Source organism: Lutra lutra, chromosome 1 (genome assembly GCF_902655055.1).
Source record: "Lutra lutra chromosome 1, mLutLut1.2, whole genome shotgun sequence".
In the NCBI taxonomy this organism is placed as follows: domain Eukaryota; kingdom Metazoa; phylum Chordata; class Mammalia; order Carnivora; family Mustelidae; genus Lutra; species Lutra lutra.
The window spans coordinates 128500381-128519036 of NC_062278.1; the positions used below are offsets into that span (position 1 = coordinate 128500381).

Here is an 18656-nt window from a genome sequence, read left to right on the forward strand (position 1 = left end):
CACTGCTTTTGCTGCACCTATAAATTTTATTAAGTTGTATTTTAGTATTCATTTATCTCAAAATATTTTAACATTTCTCTTGAAATTTCTTTCACTTGTTTTACTTAGAAGTGTGTTTTTGATCTCCAAGTATTTTAGGATTTTCAGCTTTCCTTTTGGTGATGTTTCTAATTTCATTGTAGTGTGAAGTATATACTGTATGATTTTTTTTTTTTTAAAGATTTTACTTATTTATTTGACAGACAGAGATCACAAGTAGGCAGAGAGGCAGGCAAAGAGAGGAGGAAGGAGGCTCTCTCTGAGCAGAGAGTCCAATGCAGGGCTTGATTCCAGACTCTGGGATCACGACCCCAACCAAAGGCAGAGGCTTTAACCCACTGTGCCACCCAGGTGCCCCTACACTGTATGATTTTTATTTTTTCAGATTGTTAATGTGTATTTAATGGCTCATAATATGGTCAGTCTGATCAGTGCTGTGAGGTTGAGAAGAATGTGAATTCTGCTGTTAATAGATGAAGTAGTCTATTGATGTCAGTTATATCCAATTGGTGAAGTTACTGAGTTTACCTAGGTCCTTACTGATGTTCTGCCTGATATTTTCTAGTTTTGCCATTAAAAAAAAAATCTCTTATAATTTTGACAAAATAAGGGAAACTGCTCTTTGTACTTTATTTTGAGAGTGAGAACTGATTGGAGAAATGGAAGTAGTAATCAGGTCAGCATAGAGAAAAAAATTCTTCATCATGAGAAGTATACTTAGATACTAGAAAAAATGCCAGAGAGAGGTGGGGGTGGGGGCAGGAGGAAGGGATGTTCTTTTATGTAGGGTATTTTTGAAACCAAGCTAACTCTGAAAAAATGGGGAATTTTCATTCTTGAAAATAAAATTTAACACAATGCCTAGCATGTAGGTACTACTTAGTAGATACTTATTTAATTAATGTTGGGTGTCCTCAGTAGTAAGGAAAAAAAGACAGTCTGGTTACAACCAGTTTAAAGAAGATGACCTGTAAAAACAGAATAGATTCATATGTGGCCAAGGAGGATTTATAAAATTAATAGAACTTTAGAATAATGTTAGGATGGCTTCTGAAAAATACTAAGTATAAACAAGGCTTTTAAAACTATAGTTAGAACAAAATAATTAGATTAAGGGTTGGCATAATGTTAAGGGGAAGGCTGGAACTCATCATTTATTTATATCTTCTCCACTGAGGGAAATAGTTCTAAAGCTGTACAGAGTACACAAGGCAAAATGTACAGATTTCTAAGACAGAGTTGGATGTGCTCAGTAAAATGAGACACTCAATGAAAACAGTGAGTAGAGGATAAGAATGCACCGGATTATTGTTCTTAAGTAAAATACTCCATGAATTCAAATTTTCAAAATCTTGCAAATGTCCCCCAAATCGTCATTAGACATCTTGGTATATGATCTGAAAGCCTAGGGTAGACTTTCTTTTCAGAGCAAGGTGGTTACAGAGCGGGAAAGGTGTACTGATATGTTTTTCCTTTAAAGGTGTATTGGTATAAAGCTAAATCTGTGGTACTTTAAATAAGCTTCAATATATAGTGAGTATATTTTTATATTTAACTAATTCAACATATACTGGTGAGAGGAGTGTATATTGGTACAGTATTTTTAGAGGGAAATTTGGCAGTAAAAAATTGTATGAATGTTTTATAAATGTTCATCACAAGGAATCTGTCCTACAAATAACGTTTGTGTAGTTGAGAAAGGATAGATGACAGTATTGTATATGGTGGTAAAAAATTAGAGACATGCTAAATTTTCACTGAAAAATGGCTTAAATACTTTTACAGAATCATTTTAAAACATATACGTATTAAGAAATAATTAAAACAAATGAGGTAGAGTGCCCACAGTGCTTTCCTTAGTGAAAAATGCAGATTGCATGGCAATATATAAAACATTCCATTTTTGTGTTTCTTACGTAAAATTTTGTAAGCTTGTATGTTTATAGGAATTAGGTAAAATGAATCTTCTGATTTTGTTCTTTTTCCAGGTTTTGGTTCTTATAGTTCCTTTTTCTTTTCCTATTTATTTGAGAATAATTTCAGTAATTTCAGTAAAAATTCTGGTTGGATTTTAAAGAAAAGTGTTAATTTGTATGCAGCATATACCCCCACTTTCTCTTAAGCTGTCTCTTTTTAGTTAGTCGTCTTCTCCCCCAACCTCTGACAGCCATTGATCTGTTCTCTGTACTTTTCTATAATATCTCATAAGTGGAATTATATAGTGTGGAGATAGTCTATGCACTTGAAATTCATTAATGTTGTGGCATGTTTCAGTCAGTAGCAGTCTTCCTTTTAATTGTATGGTAGTATTTTTTAAAAAGATTTTTAAAATTTATTTGATGAGGGAGCAAGCACAGAAGCAGGGGAAGCAGCAGAGAGAGAGGGAGAGAGTGAGTGAGCGAGAAGCAGGCTTTCCACTAATAAGGGAGCCTATGCTGAGCTGGATCCCAGAACCCTGGGATCATGACCTGAGCCAAAGGCAGATGCTTAACCAGCTAAGCCAACCAGGCGCCCCTGTATGATAGTATTTCATTGTATAGATGTACCATATTATATATCCAATCACTTGCTTTAGGCCATTTGGGAGATGTTTCCAGTTTTGGGGAATTAAGAATAAAGCTGCTATAAACATTTGAATGTATGTTTTTGTATGAATGTAAGCTTTCTTTTTACTTTGACAAATACCTAGGAGAGAGATTTTCTCGGTCATGGTTAATGTATATATAACTTGTTAAGGAATGGCCAACCTTCAATTTTTCATTCCCTTTAGCCATATGTGAAATTTCCTGTTGTTCTGTCCCCTCACCAACACTTGAAATGGTCTTTTTAATTTTAGTCATTCTCACCTCTCACACGACCCTGAGATCACGACCTGAGCTGAAACCAAGAGTCAGAGGCTTTAATTGACTGTGCCACTGGGTGCCCCTCTTTTGCTTTCTTCTTTACTCTCTTGGTAGTGTCCTTTGATGCACAGAAATTTTTGATTTTTTTTTAAACATTTATTTGAGAGGAAGCATGCATGCACTTGTGACCAGGGGAGGGGTAGAGGGAGAGGAGACAGAATCCCAAGTGGACTCTTCGCTGAGTGCGGAGCCTACTGGGGGCTTGATCCCATGACCCATGAGATCATGACCTGGACCAAAACCAAGAGCCAGACTCTCATCCAGTGGACCCACCCAGGTGCCCCCACAAGTTTCTGATTTTGATGAAGTCTGTCTTACCTGTTTTTTCTCTTGCTGCTTGTGCTCTTCGTGTCATATATAAGAAATTAGTGTCACATAGAGTGTCATGAAGTTTTTGCTCTGTGTTTTCTGAAAAAGTTTGATAGTTTTAGCTTTTACATTTAGATGTTTGATCTATTTTGAGTTAATTTTTGTATATGGTGTCTGGTCAGCGTACAGCTTCATTCATTTGTATGTGAAAGTCTACTCTTTCTAGTATCATTTGTTCAAAAGACTGTCCTTTCCATGTTGTATGGTCTTAGCACCTTTGTGAAAATTCATTTGACAGTGTATGTGAGGGTTTATTTCTGGGATCTTTTTCATTGTTCTTTGTCTTTATGCCAGAAACACAGTATTGATTATTGTCACTTTGTGGTTAAGTTTTGAAATCAGGAAGTATGACCTCCAACTGTGGTCTTCTTTTTCAATATTGTTTTGGCTTTTAGGAGTCTCTTCCTTGAGATTCCATATAAATTTTGGATGGAATTTTCTATTTCTGCAGAAATGTAATTGGGATATTGATAGCAATTGCATTGAATTTGTACATTGTTTTGGATAGTGTTGACCTCTTAACAATAATAAGTTTTCCCATTCATGAACGGTGGATATCTTTCCATTTACTGGTGTCTTCTTTCATTTCTTTCAGCAGTGTTTTGTAGTTTTCAGTGTACAGGTCTTTCACCCTGGTTGTTTATTTTTTATTACTATGTTTTTAAACAATTATTTTTTTAAGATTTATTTATTTAATTGAGAGAGAGTGAGAGAAAGGGCAAGGGGAGGGGCAGAGGGAGAGGAAAAAGCAGACTCCTCGCTGAACAGGGAGCCTAATGCCAGACTTGATCCCGGGACTCTGGGGTCATAACCTGAGCCCAAGGCAGACGCTTAACTGACTGAGCCACCCAGGGGACTTGGTTGTTTTTTTTTTTAATTATTTTATTCTTTCTGATAGTATTACAAATCGAATTTTTCCTTTCTTGCCTTCTTGATTTGTTCATTGTTAGTGTACAAAAAAAAAAAACCAACCAAATTGTTCATAGTAATTTTTGTATCCTGCACCATTGGTACATTATTCAGTTCTAATAAACGCAGTGGCTTTTTGTATGTTATTTGTACCCTGCAACTTTTCTTTACTAGTATTTTATTGCTGTTGATTCTCTGAGATTTTCTGTATATAAACTATTATGATGCCATTTGTGAATGCAGATAACTTAATTCTTTTCTGTTTAGGTGTAATTCTTATCTCTTTCTTGACTAATTGTCTCTTGTCTCTTGCTAAAACGTATAGTGGTACATTTTTAAAGGTGTGGTGAAAATGGACATTATTGTTTTCTTCCTGATTTTAGGGGGAATGCTTTCATTTTAGTCTTTCACTATTGATGAAGCTACCAATGTATTCTTCATAAGTGGCCTTTATCATATTAAGAAAGTTCCTTTTTTAGTTTTTTAAAATGTTTTTATTATGAAAGAATATTTGGCTTTTTGGTTTCCCTTGAGATTATGCCAGATGCTTTCTTTCGTAATTTGAGATGGTCATGTAGCTAATTTTTCTTTCTATTAATGTATTAAATTGACCACTGTTTTTAAGTTGAATCACTCTTGCATTCCTGGAATAAATCCCACTTGCCCATGGCATATATTACATTGAATATGTAGTTGGATTCTGTTTGCCAGATTTTTTGTTTTGTTTTGTTTTTAGGATTTTTACATCAGTATGTCTGTTCAGATTTTCTATTTTTCTTGGGCTAGTTTTGGCAGTTTTTATATTTCTAGGAATTTGTCTGTTTAACAATGGGTTATGTGATTTATTGGCATACAACTGTCCATTCTAATAATCTTTTTATTTTCTGTAAGGTGGATAGCAATATCCCACTTTCACCTGTGAGGTGATAGATATGTTAATTAATTTGATGAGAAGGAGTCCTTCACAATGTATATGCATATCAAATCATCATGTATGCTTTAAATATCATGCAATTTTATTTGTCAGTTATACCTCAGTAAGCTGGAAATAAAATAATTTTCTTTCTTTTTCTTTTTTTTAATAACAGGATTGGCTTTGAGGTTATTTAAAAAGTTTTGAGTTGGACAGCATTTGGTTCTTTTGCTGCATTGTGGAAAGACCTCTTCAGCAATGATTACTTCAGAGTTACCAGTGTTACAGTAAGTATTACAGTTTTCTTATTTTTAAAAAAAATACCACATTTTTGTATATGAAATGCTTTTTTAAATGACACACTTCAGATAGGTTCTCTGATAGTTGAGCAGTATGTCTGAAATCAAACAACTGTTAGATTGTGTAATTACCATATCTGTGCATGACCCTTGCTGTAGTAATATCCGTATTTTTGTGTTATTGAGCAAAGATGTTACTCTCCTTATCAGGAGTTAGCATACTATGACCCATGGACCAAGGCTGGCATGTTGCCTGATTTTTATAAAAATTTTTTATAAATTTTTATAAATTTGTACAGAGCCATTCTTACTCTTTTATAGATTGTTTAACTGCTTTTGTGCTACAAGTTGTGATAGAGAATGAAGCGCCTGCAAAGTATAAATATTTTTTTGGACCATTTTGTTGGACCATTCATTATATACAGAAGTGTATAAACTCCTATCCTGTATCATACTGTTTCTCTAACACATACCCTTCCACCTCCCCCACCTTCCTTTGCTGAGATTGTGATTGTTGGGCCATTCCGGTTGCATTGGCATTTTTAGTAGTATCTCATTAGATGTGTTGGAATTGTAGGATGGATCTAGAATTGGGTCTTATTTTGTATTCTTTGGGAAATACAATTAGTGTAGTAGCAGATACTTTCTCTTTTGTAGGTTTCATCAGGATACAAATTAGGAACCTGCATACTGTGATCCTGTATGATAACAGTGGTTTAGATATAATGAGAGTGAACAACGGTTTATGTAATTATTTATATTTTTATTGTCCTGGTTCATTTATATATCTCTTTACTAAGAGATTATAGGCACCTTTTACTTCATTTTCTGGCTTTGTGTTTTTCCTTCAGGTATCTAAGACAAAAAGGTGTCTAAATGTCTTTACCTGCTTGAATAACTATCCATATCTATCTTCCTTTTTCCCCCCAAATACAGGAGATAAAATTTAAGCCCTTTCTAAGTATTTAACTCATGTCTTAATACTTCTTAACATAAAGATTTTTGGAGGTCTCCACATAATATTTTCTTTCTTTTTTTAAATCTTTGTCCTGCCAGCAGTTCTACTTAACTCTGTTCTTACCTGGCAAGCTCACTAATACTATAGGTCTTAGCTGATGTGTCATGCCTCCAGCAAAACTCTTCTTTCCCCTCAGAGTTGGGGTAGGTGTCCTCCTGTGGTTTTGTAATGTTCTTTGCTTTTCTTCTAGTACCATACTTTAACATAATGTTTTATAATCCTTGTTTCTGCCTAAACTGCACTTTTTTATCTTATACTATTAGTTATTAGGTAGGCCCAATAGAAATACGTCTGATTAAATATGGAACAGAGATTGTATGTATGTATGTATGTATTTATTTTTTTGTTTATTTATTTATTTATTTAAAGATTTTATTTATTTATTTGAGAGAGAGACAGTGAGAGAGAGCATGAGCTAGGAGAAGGTCAGAGGGAGAAGCAGACTCCCCATGTTGCTGGGAGCCTGATGCGGGACTCGATCCCGGGATTCCGGGATCATGACCTGAGCCGAAGGCAGTCGTCCAACCAACTGAGCCACCCAGGCGTCCCCAGAGATTGTATTTAAATACATGTTGCTTTTAAGGAGAAGTTACATTGACACAATAGTATTTAACATCATTTTTTTGGTGAGTAACTGAATTTTTTTCATTAAAATGTAAGCCTGTATAATGATTATGGGTAGTGGATAGTGGTGATCTTTTAAGTGGATAAATGAACTTTGCTTTCAGTCTGTCAGTGGGAGATTGTACTCTTGGTCAAGTTGAGATCTAAGGAACATATGTTGGGGGCATACAGTTCTCTGAGTATTTTGACAGATATTATAACAGCAATATGTTACCTTCTTTATTCCAGCCAGCCAGCAATACCATGTCTGCATTGTAAGTGAAAGGAAATATATTTCTTAGTATTTGTAAACTTCAGTTTCCATCATTTGTAAAGTGAAGACAGTATATTAGAAATTGATCTTGGGGTGCCTGGGTGGCTCAGTCGGTTGGAGTGTCTGACTTTTGATCTCATAATTTTGAGTGCAAGCCCCATGTTGGGCTCCATGCCATCTTTTTAAAAAAAGAGGGAGAAAAAAAATGATCTCTAATGATCTCCTCAAAAACAAAAATATTTCGACCCAGTAGTTCTTAATGTTTAGTTCAGTAATGATTTTTTTAAGTATACACGAGAACCAGTGAATGACCTTTTAAAAAAAATTTTTTTGTGACCTTGTTATTTCTTAGCTTATTTAGATAATGTTATCACTGATGAATTTGTCACCTTTGTGGTGTTTACTGTTAGGCATTGTGAAATATTACCAGTTACCACATATTTTTATATTCTGCTACATAGTACAGTATCTGAAGGTATGTTAGGTTCTTGAGAGAAAGAGCATGTAGTAGAGATTCAGTCCATATTTTCATGAAACTTATATAAATAGGCATTAGTGAAGTAATCACAAATATATAGATCTGCCATTGAGGTGCTAGGACGATAAATTAGAGAATTTTGTGAGAATTTTACCACGAGCCTTGATTTAGTCTACTCTTCTCTGGAAAAGAGTTGAGCTTAACTCTGAAGCAGAGGAAAGGTTTGGGAAGAAGAAGAGATCAGAGTATTAATTTCGGATTGAAGGAATGGCATGTACAGAGACCCTGAGTTAGGAGGACTCATGGTATGTTTGAGAGACTGAAATAAAGCTCTTCTTTCTCTTTTTTCTTTTTTTTCAGGGTTGGGGATGGAGATTGACATGAGATTAAGGCTTGTGAGTAGAGTGGGGCTATATCATACAGGGACCTGCTTAAATGATATTCGGAATTTTGAATTTTTCTTTTTAGGGACAGTAAGAAGTCAGTTTAGGATTTTAAGCATGGAAGAGATGCATGGGATAGATTTAGAAAATCACTCTTGGGTAGTATAGTGATTATTTGGGAGGGACAACAGTAGAAGCAAGGAGACCTTTTAAGAGGAGGGTATTGCAGTATGCAAGCCAGTTATATTGACAACTTGAAGTGGTTACGGTGCAAATGAAGAGAGGTAGACAGAATTTAGAGTTTTAGGGAATAAAAATTCATTTTTATAAGATTTAATCTGGTTCTTCCATTCTCTTAACTTCTGTCTAGTAGTAGTATAAATGTGAACATTAAACATTGGCACGGTGTTTGTAGGTTTTTTGCAGCAGTTGGTCAAAGTTTGAATTTTTGATCAAGGATTCTGTGCCTGTCCTAGAGAGCAATTTGTTACTATATAATGAGAGTTAACTGTACAAGATAATTGTTTCAGCTCTTTAGTAGTTTAAAACTAGAGACAGTCTGAGTGCTCACGGATAGGGAAATAATTAAATAAATTTCATATGTATTATGAAGCGTACTGTATTATGAAGCATACTATTCCGGAATTCTGTTTACTTGCATGGAAGATTCCTATTAATTAAAAAATTTAAAACAAATATAGTTAGAAGGAGAAAATAAAACAATGAAATAAATTGTATTTTGATGTGTATTTATATATGCAAAATCATAAATATTTATGGCAGGGTAGTAGTCAAACTGTTATTCTTCAGTTTGGGATTCAGAGTTAGGGAAACTCTTCCTTGTATTCTTATATCCTCACTATTGCTTGAAGTAAAAAAAATTATATATGTATTCTTGTATATTCTAATAAACACACATATACACATATACTAATTGGAATGTATTAGTAATTTTTTTTCTTTTTTTTTTTTTGGAATCTATTAGTAATTTGTTGATAATAGCTATCATCTTTTAAACTGGCTGCAGTTGGCAGAATTAGAAAATATATTGTACCTTTCTCTTTTATCGGTAAAGTGTAGTGCTCAAGGATAAATTATTTTCACTAATGGGTTATGTATTATATGCTAGAACAGACATGTTCCTATAGTTGCTTTCTGATTTAAAGCATCAAAAGCACTAGTAGATTCTGTCCACACAAGAGAAAAAGAAAACACAATATTTGCAGTCTAGTATGCTAGACATAGAGATAGAGAATTCAGGTTTACCTAGAGATCTAAATATACTGTGCCACATACTAGGTATGTGACTATAAACAAGATAATCACATTTTCAGATCTTTCATTTCTTTGTCTGTATTGATATAATGTGTTTTCTTACAAGGTTTTTGTACATGTTTGTTGCAGATAATGTATATAAATAGCACACAGTATATGTAAACATAATCTTTTTGGTCTGTATTGAGGAAAATGCAGTATGATTTATTATTTTTTAGTGGCGATGAATAAGATGAGCTAGATCAGGAATTGACTACTGCTAGTGGCTCAGAGTTCTGTTTTTATGAATATTATTGGACTACAGACTGGTCCATTCACTTACATATTATATGTGGCTGCATTCAGGCTATGATGACAGACTTTAAGACCCTGAAGTGTTACATATTTACTATGTAGTCCTGGATTAGATCAATATTATTTATAATTTTAATTTTATTTTTTAAAAAGTTAAAAAAAAAAAAAACTTTCATTCCAGTATAATGAATATACATTGTTATAGTAGTTTCAGGGTAAAATACAGGGATTCAGTGCTTTTGTGAATCCCTTCACTGACTTCTATAGACATACTTATTTTTACTGCTTCCTACTTTTCCTACTCTTGCTTTATGGTATTTCCCTCCATTTAAAAAGTCCCTTTTAACATTTTTTGTAAAGCTGGTTTAGTAGTCATGAATTCCTTTAATTTGTGTGTGTCTGGGGAACTATTTCTCCTTTTATTTTGAATAATAGCCTTGCTGGATCGAGTATTTGTGGTTGCAGGTCTTTTCCCTTCTGCACTTCCTTTCAGTGACAATATATCATGCTACTCTCTTTTGGTCTGCAAAGTTTCTGCTGAAAAATCAGCTCATTGCCTGATGGAGTTTTCCTTGTATATAATTGTTTCCTTTTCTCTTGCTACTTTTAAAATGCTCTCTTTATCACTACTTTTTGCCATTTTAATTATTACGTGTCTTGGTAGACACCTCCTTGGATTGATTTGCGGGGGAGAGGGCTTTCTCTACCTCCTGAATATGGATTTCTTGTTTCCTTTCCCATATTCAGGAAGCTTTCCACCATATTTCTTCAGATAAATTTTATTCCCCGTTTTCTCTCCTTTCTTTTTCGGGGTTCCCTATAATGCAAATGTTATGCTTATTGGTGTCACTGAGTTCCTTAAGTCTATTTTTTTTTCAAAGATTTTATTTATTTATCTATCTATCTATCTATCTATCTGTCAGGGACAGAGAGAGTAAGAGCGCACAAACAGGGGGAGCAGCAGGCAGAGGGAGAAGCAGGCTGTCCGCTGAGCAAGGAGCCTGATGTGGGACTCCATCCCAGGGCCTGAGGATCATGACCTGAACCGAAGGCAGATGCTTACCAACTGAACCATCCAGGCATCCTGCTTGAGTCTGTTTCCATTTATTATTATTATTATTATTTATTTTTCTTTCTCTCTCTCTCCTGTTCAGCTTCGTTGTTTTTCATTAGTCTGTCCTCCAGGTTGCTGATACATTCTTCTGATTCCTCTTGTCTACTATTTATTCCCTCTAGTGTATTTTTAATTTTAGTTATTGAGTTTTTCATCTCTGAATGGTTCTTTTTTATATTTTCTACCTCTTTGTTAAGGCTCTCTTTGAGTTCCTGTACTCTTTTTTCAAATCCAGTGAGATCTGTTACTTTAAATCTTCTAGGTCTCTAGCTGTGATTTTTGTCCTGTTCTTTTATTTGGGACACATTCCTCTGTCTCCTCATTTGTGTCTTATGTTTTATCTCTTATGTTTTAGAAAAGTTAGCTACATCTCCTCCTATTGAAAGTAATGGCCTTATGAATAAGATGTCCTCTAGTTCCCTACAGTGCATTGTCCCCTAATTATCCAAACCTTTGGTTTCAGGGGTGTCTTCTATGAATGTTGTATGCACTTTGCTGTTGTGGGTGAGCTGTATTTGCCTTCAGTTTGGTCCTCTGTAATGGTTCTTCCTGCCTGTTGTGGGCAGAGTTTAGTTCTTTGTTATTAGTGTGCCTGTCTGGGTGGCCTTGGGATTGAGTTAGGTTAGACCAGGCATTTGCCAGAGCTCCAGTAGCATCAGACTGCAGGTACTATCCCTGTGTTGACCCATGAGAAGCTTTCATTGGTGGGAAGTGCCTGCAGGGACTTCCAGGGACTGCAGGTGGGAAGTGCCTGTAGTCAGATCAGCTGTCTGCCCCAAGTCCATTGCCTGTGCTGCAGTCAAACTGGTATGTGTGGTTTTCTTCCCCTTTACCTAGGGCAAGAGTCACTTTGCCTTGTTCCTAGTCCCTGCTGGGGCTGTTAGCACAATTCCATACCTATGATACAGCTTTGTGTAGACTCCTTTGGAGGTGGGCCTTGAGGGGGCAGGTCCACAGGAAAGCATGGGGGTAAGGGTGCTGTTAGCAAGCTAGATGGAGAGTGTGTTCATACTGGTTCTGTATATGTCCATGTATCTAGGCTGAGTAAGAGGGAGGGAAATGGCGCCTGCCAGCTCTTCTGTTCTTGGAGGAGTCTCCCAAACATCCGTACCCCTTCAGCATATTCACTGAGATTAGAAAACAAATCTCCCTTCCTTAACCCAAGTCATTTTTCAGACTGCTGCTTCTGCTCTGTATCTCCCTGGAGCTGTTTGTTACTGCTATTTCATGTGCCCCCCCCCCCCCCCTCCTTTAAGGGCAAGGACTCTGTTTCCCATTGCCCTCCAGCTCTCCCAGAGGCAGCCTGCTAATTTTTAAAGTTTCTGGTATTAAGCCCTGGTGATGGTGAGAACTTGCAAAGTTAAGCCCCTCTGGTTTTTAAAGCCAAATGTTACGGTGATTAGTCTTCCTAGTATGGGTCCTCCATGCATGGGGTGCCTTATGTGCTTGGTGTGGTAGCTATTCTACTCTCCTGTCTGTGCTGGTGGCTTCCTGACCTCCCTTAGACAGCCCTGTGGGTCTGTTTGGCTCCCAGCAAATCTTTGCCTTTCCTATTGTCTTTGATGTGGCCTCTTCTCTAAATTTGCCTGTGGGGAGTCTGTTGTAATAGTCTTTTGGTCGTTTTCTGGGTTATGTAATCTTGATGTGGGTGGTTTCTAGGTGTATCTGTGGGTTGATGTGAGCCTAGGATCTTCCTACTCTCCATCTTCCTCAGAAATCTCAGTCTTTTTTCTTTTTGCAGTTTTAAAGAATTTATTTTTATTTATTTATTTGACAGAGATCACAAGTAGGCAGAGAGGCAGGCAGAGAGAGGAGGAAGGAGGCTCCCTGCTGAGCAGAGAGCCAGATGTGGGGCTTGATCCCAAGACCCTAGGATCATGACCTGAGCTGAAAGCAGAGGCTTTAACCCACTGAGCCACCCAGGCACCCCTCTTTTTACAGTTTTAAATACCAGATCACCTTTGAAGATTTGCAAATAAGGAAATACTGCAATGTTAAGAATCTTACTTGGCAATACGTCATGTAGAATGCCTTGCATGAGGGAACTAGAAGTAGTTAAGTTGAAATTAATTCAGGGTATTATTATTCATGATTATTGTGGTAATAATCATGGAAAGAATTGGAGAATTATTATATGGGGGGATGTCATGGGAACACTTGTTAGCTAATGGCACAAGAGGAAGATTGATATGATTCTAGGAGTATGAGTAAGACAGGATAATGATGACCATGATAAATTTGCATAACAACTTAAAGTACACTTATGCATTAACTAAATAAATCAGTTAATTATATTGCCTTGAGCAGAGAGCTAGAAATAAGTTAGTGTTGCACTTAATTTTATATGTGGTATTTGGTAAATTTGATGTAGCATTCAAAGAAGCATGTTACATGTGACTTAAAAATCTTGAATTATAGATGATCAGATCTGTTTTTAAAACCTTTTAAAATTTAAATTCAATTTAATTAACATATAGTGTATCATTAGTTTCAGGGGTAGACTTTTTGATTCATCACTTGCATATAACACCCAGTGCTCATTACATCAAGCACCCTCCTTAATGCCCATCACCCAGTTACCCCATCCCACCACCCATCTCCCCTCCAGCAGCCCTCCTTTGTTTCCCGTAGTTAGGAGTCTCTTATGGTTTGCCTTCCTCTCTGTTTTTATCTTATCTTTCCTTCCCTTCTCCTATGATCCTCTGTTTTGTTTCTTAAATTTCACATTTGAGTGAAATATATGTATTTGTCTTTCACTGACTGACTTATTTCACTTAGCATAACACCCTATAGTTCCATCCATGTCATTGCAAATGGCAAGGTTTCATTCTTTTTGATGGCTAAGTAATACTCCATTGTGTGTGTGTGTGTGTGTGTGTGTGTGTGTGTGTGTGTGTGTGTACACACATACATACATATACCACATCCTCTTTATCCACTCATCTGTTGATGGACATCTGGGCTCTTTCCATACTTTCGCTATTGTGGACATTGCTGCTATGAACATTCAGGTGCATGTGCCCCTTCAAATCAGTGTTTTTGTATTCTTTTCGTAAATACCTAGTAGTACAATTGCTGAGTCATAGGGTAGTTCTATTTTTAACTTTTTTGGGGAACCTCCCTGTTGTTTTCTAGAGTGGCTGCATGTTTGCATTCCCACCAACAGTGAAAGAGGGCTCCCCTTTCTCCGCATCCTCTCCAACATCTGTTATTTTCTAAGTTGTTAATTTTAGCCATTCTGACTTGTGTGAGGTGGTATCTCATTGATTTTGATTTGTATTTTTCTGATGTTGAGTGACGCTGAGCATTTTTTTCATATGTCTGTTAGCCCTTTGTCGTCTTTGGAGAAATGAGAAATGGGTGATCAGGTCTATTGATAATGTACTGAAGTGATAGAAGTTATACATCAAGTGGGTGAGATCTCCCATTGAGTGTGATATAAAGGGAAGAGTAGCAGACAGTAAAGAATTAAGCTTTAGGCACCCGACACAAAGAGGAAATGATACTGAGAGCATTCAGTGAAGCAGATGGAGAAATAATAGATTGTATGTTGGACTCCCCTTTGCTGTATTCCTTTTATTGTATTTGCAGTTTTATGCATATCCTTTATACTGTTAGTAACATAAAATTTAATGAAGAAGTTGTTCATACTATATATATCTTTTCAGTGGTATGCTAGAGCCAGCCTGTACTGTCTTGGAGAGTTAAATATTAAATTTACAGGAATTTTGTGACCCAGTGAAATTAACATTGTCATTATAAAAAGTTAAGCTTTATGTACTTAAAATTAAATAAATCATATTAAAAATAAATGTAACAAATCCTCAAATTCACCACTTTCTAATTATTTTACATATTACTATTTTATATGTTATTGAAGTTTTTATTTACACCTATTGTATTTTTATGGTAGAAATACTTTTTAGTGGTGTACTATTACTGTTTATTACTTCTCAAGTCTGTTGATACCATTTTGGCAATTTGAAATTGTGGTAGGAGTATTTACATTGCGAAAAGCAGCAAACACTACAGATCAGGTCTCAATTTATTATTTTGTCATTTGTCTGTAGACCTAATGTGATGAAGTTATTGTTAAGAATGTAGGTTAAATTTAAAGGTATACCAGGTTTATAGCCATTATGTTATGATAACACTCATAGTGAGAAGTTTTCTTCTAGTATTTGAGAACTGTTACTTATTCAGTAAAGAAGTTGTGATCTTTCATGTCAGAACTGTGTTTGTTCATCATTTGCAACCAAAGGTTAGGTATGGATACAAGAGTGGTAAAACTATCATTTTATGTGAACGGATTAGCTATATGGAATTTATAATAAAAATATTGTGTATTTTTTTGTCAGTAAATTGTTATATATCCTTTATATTAGTAACATTTTTAATCATATTTTTTTGAAGAGGCAGTTAAACTTTTACTAGCACACTATTGACTTTCCTGATTTTACAGAATGAACAAAATTCCTCTTAAGAGTTAGTTTTTTTGTGTTGATGAATTCATCTTCTACAACTGAATTTTCATTTATATTTTGTATAGCAGCTGCCGTTTCCACAATCATTTCCTTCTCTTTGTTTATCTATTAATTTGGAGATTCATGTCACTCAGAGTTATGGGATACAGACAGGAAGTATAACATTTTCAGTTTCCTAAAGATTTTTTCTGGAAGTGGAAGAAAAAACACTTCTTATCAGCCATATTTCAGGAGGTAAGGAAAGTAGTGGAACAGAACTGCATTGTATATATGAATTAATTTGTTTGCTAAAATAATATATCACGTTTTCTAGGGATTCAACTAATGAAACTACTGCCCATTCTGATGCTGGCAGCGAACTTGAAGAGACAGAGATCAAAGGAAAAAGAAAAAGGGGTCGTCCTGGTCGGCCTCCAGTATGTATTATACTTGTCTTTGTTCTTGTAATCGTTACTGAGTAAAGGGACTTGATACAAGCTGTTTGTTAATTAGTTCTGTTAATACATATTAGAGATTCTTGGAAACTTTGCTTCATGAATTGGATTGACAGTGATCAGGAAAGTAATTTGATTTTAGTATCTTTTTTGCTCTCCATGCTTTGCTTGTAAATAAATTATGATCCATGTAAAGACATGGAGAAGATGATTAATATGAAATGAGATGTAGTTAGTTATGACCTCCTTGCATTTTAGGTGCAGCTCTGATGTGACCTCTTAAGTGTGCATTTTGGTAGTATTATTTGGGATTTTGGCCTAGTGTGAGAATATATTTTCATTGATATATGATTGAGAAGTTTAGAAGTATTCCGGATATCTGTACTTCGAGGGGATATATTTATTTATATATATATTTTATTTGTTTGTTTGTTCTAAGGTTTTATTTATTTATTTGACAGAGATTACAAGTAGGCAGAGAGGCAGGAGGGGCGGGGTGGGGGGGAAGCAGGCTCCCCGCTGAGCAGAGAACCCGATGTGGGGCTCGATCCCAGAACCCTGGGATCATGACCTGAGCTGAAGGCAGAGGCTTAACCCACTGAGCCACCCAGGTGCCCCTCTTTATATATTTTTTGAGTGCACCAGTCAACATTCGGTTTAAGGTAGCCTAAGTCTCAGAGACAGTATCACTCACCATGTCAAGGTTTAAGGTTTGTACTATTCTGCACTCATTTTTATATGATTTGGTATTAGCAATTTTTTCTCTATTTTATGAAAGTTCTTATTATGGAACATTTCACTCTCCTTTTGTGAGAGGCATAATATAATGAACTCTCCATATAACCATTACCCAGCAATAGCAGCTATCAAGTCATGGCTTTTTCATTTCTCCACCCCTTATTTCCTTCCTGTTTTATTTTCAAGTTCATATAGACATCATTCCATCTGTAGATATTTCAGAATCCATTTCTAAAAGATACGAGCTTGCTTTTTCTTTTTAAAATTTTTATTATTGAAGTATAGTTGACATACAATGTTTTATTAGTTTCAGGTATACAACATAGTGATTTGACCATTCGATATATGATGCAGTGGTCACCATGATAAGTGTAATTACCACCTGTCACTGTACAGTGTTAGTACAATATTATTGACTATATTCCCTAAGCTGTATTTTTTATCCTTATGACTAATCTAGTTTATAACTGGAAGTTTGAATCCTGTAGTCCCCTTTACGTGTTTTGTTCATCCAACCCCCCAGACTCTTCCCCTGCCCCTTTGGCAACTACTACTTTTTTCTCTATATTTATGAATCTCTTTGTCTTCTTTGTTTTGTTTTTTTAGATTTCACATATAAATGAAATCATGTGGTATTTGTCTTTCTCCATCTAACTTATTATCAGTGGACAGTTTAGCTTTTTTCCTGTATCTTAGCTATTTTAAATAATGCTGCAATTAACATAGGGGTGCATATATCTTTTTGAATTAGTCTTTTCATTTTCTTCGGCTAAATACCCACCAGTGGAATTACTAGGTCATATGGCATTTCTATTTTTTAATTTTTTGAGACTGGTTTTCATAGTAGCTGTACCAGTTACATTTCCCACTAACAGTACATGAAAGTTCCCTTTCTCCACATCTCTGCTTAGCACTTGTTATTTCTTGTTTTTTTGATACTAGAATTCTAATGGGTGTGATGTGATACCTTATTGTGGTTTTGATTTGCCTTTCCTTTATTATTATTAATGTTCAGCATCTTTTCATGTGTCTCTTGGTCATCTGTAAGTCTTCTTAGGGAAAGTGTCTGTTTAGGTCCCCTGCTCAGGACTTGATTATCTTTATTTAACAACAAATATCATTAGCATATCTCAAGATAAAAATGTTGTGTAAAATCACCAAATAATGACCTTAAAGTTTATAATCATTTCATAAATACGATTTTATAGTTTGTTGGTTTGAATTATGCAAATGAAATTTACTTGTTGCAGTTGATGGTAATATTAATGGCAATATTAACCAGTTATTATAAATATGTCCTTGTGACTTTTTATGTTATTACTATTCTATTCATGTTTCTTAGCCTCAGTTTTTAATTAGCTTCAATGAATCTTTATAACCTTTCATTTTTTAGCACAGTCTTAAATTTGAAGGTTAGAGGGATGACTTGTACTATTTTCTCTACATGCTTACATTCCATCTTTATTTAAAAGGAAAAAATTGGGGGCACCTGGGTGGCTCAGTGGGTTAAGCCGCTGCCTTCGGCTCAGGTCATGATCTCAGGGTCCTGGGATCGAGTCCCACATCGGGCTCTCTGCTCAGCGGGGAGCCTGCTTCCCTCTCTCTCTCTGCCTGCCTCTCTACCTATGATCTCTGTCTGTCAAATAAATAAAATCTAGAAAAAAAAAAAAAAAAGGAAAAAATTGCGGTGGAAAAGGCATAATATTAAAATCACTCTTTATATTACTTACCAGTTTTGTTAGAATATTTGGTGGTATAATATCCATTATGAAAGCATTTTGGGAAAAGAAAAAGAGTTTCATACTCAGATGCTGGAGACTGTCTCGTTCTCCTTACTCTGATTTTTCTGAGGCTATAGGTATGTTACATTGTTTTCACTAGGATTCATGAGTTATAGGTGCAAATTGGAAGTAAGACTAAACTTGCTTGAAGGTAGGAGAATGAACTGCCTATATGATTACTTATCTGAATTTGTTTTCCTCCAGTTGAAGTTCTTAACTTCCTAAGATTCAGATTAAGTGCTTCCTTCTTCAAGAATGCCCTTTTTTCCCCTAAAGAGAATTTATCACCCCTAATAGCGAGCTATTATGTTGTTATTATAGAATGTGTCTTAATTTTGATGTGTCTGT

At 35.5% G+C, this 18656-nt stretch overlaps 1 protein-coding gene across 3 annotated transcripts in view; it reads left to right on the forward strand.

Moving 5' to 3' along the window:
* STAG1 (stromal antigen 1) overlaps positions 1 to 18656 on the forward strand; it is a 452889-nt gene that overhangs the window by 122957 nt on the left and 311276 nt on the right. For all 3 annotated transcript variants that reach the window (XM_047736238.1, XM_047736228.1, XM_047736246.1), the window contains 2 exons: positions 5309 to 5420; positions 15669 to 15771. In XM_047736238.1, the coding sequence (XP_047592194.1) occupies positions 5392 to 5420; positions 15669 to 15771 (132 nt within the window). In that variant the 5' untranslated portion in view covers positions 5309 to 5391. The remainder of the gene's footprint in view (positions 1 to 5308; positions 5421 to 15668; positions 15772 to 18656) is intronic.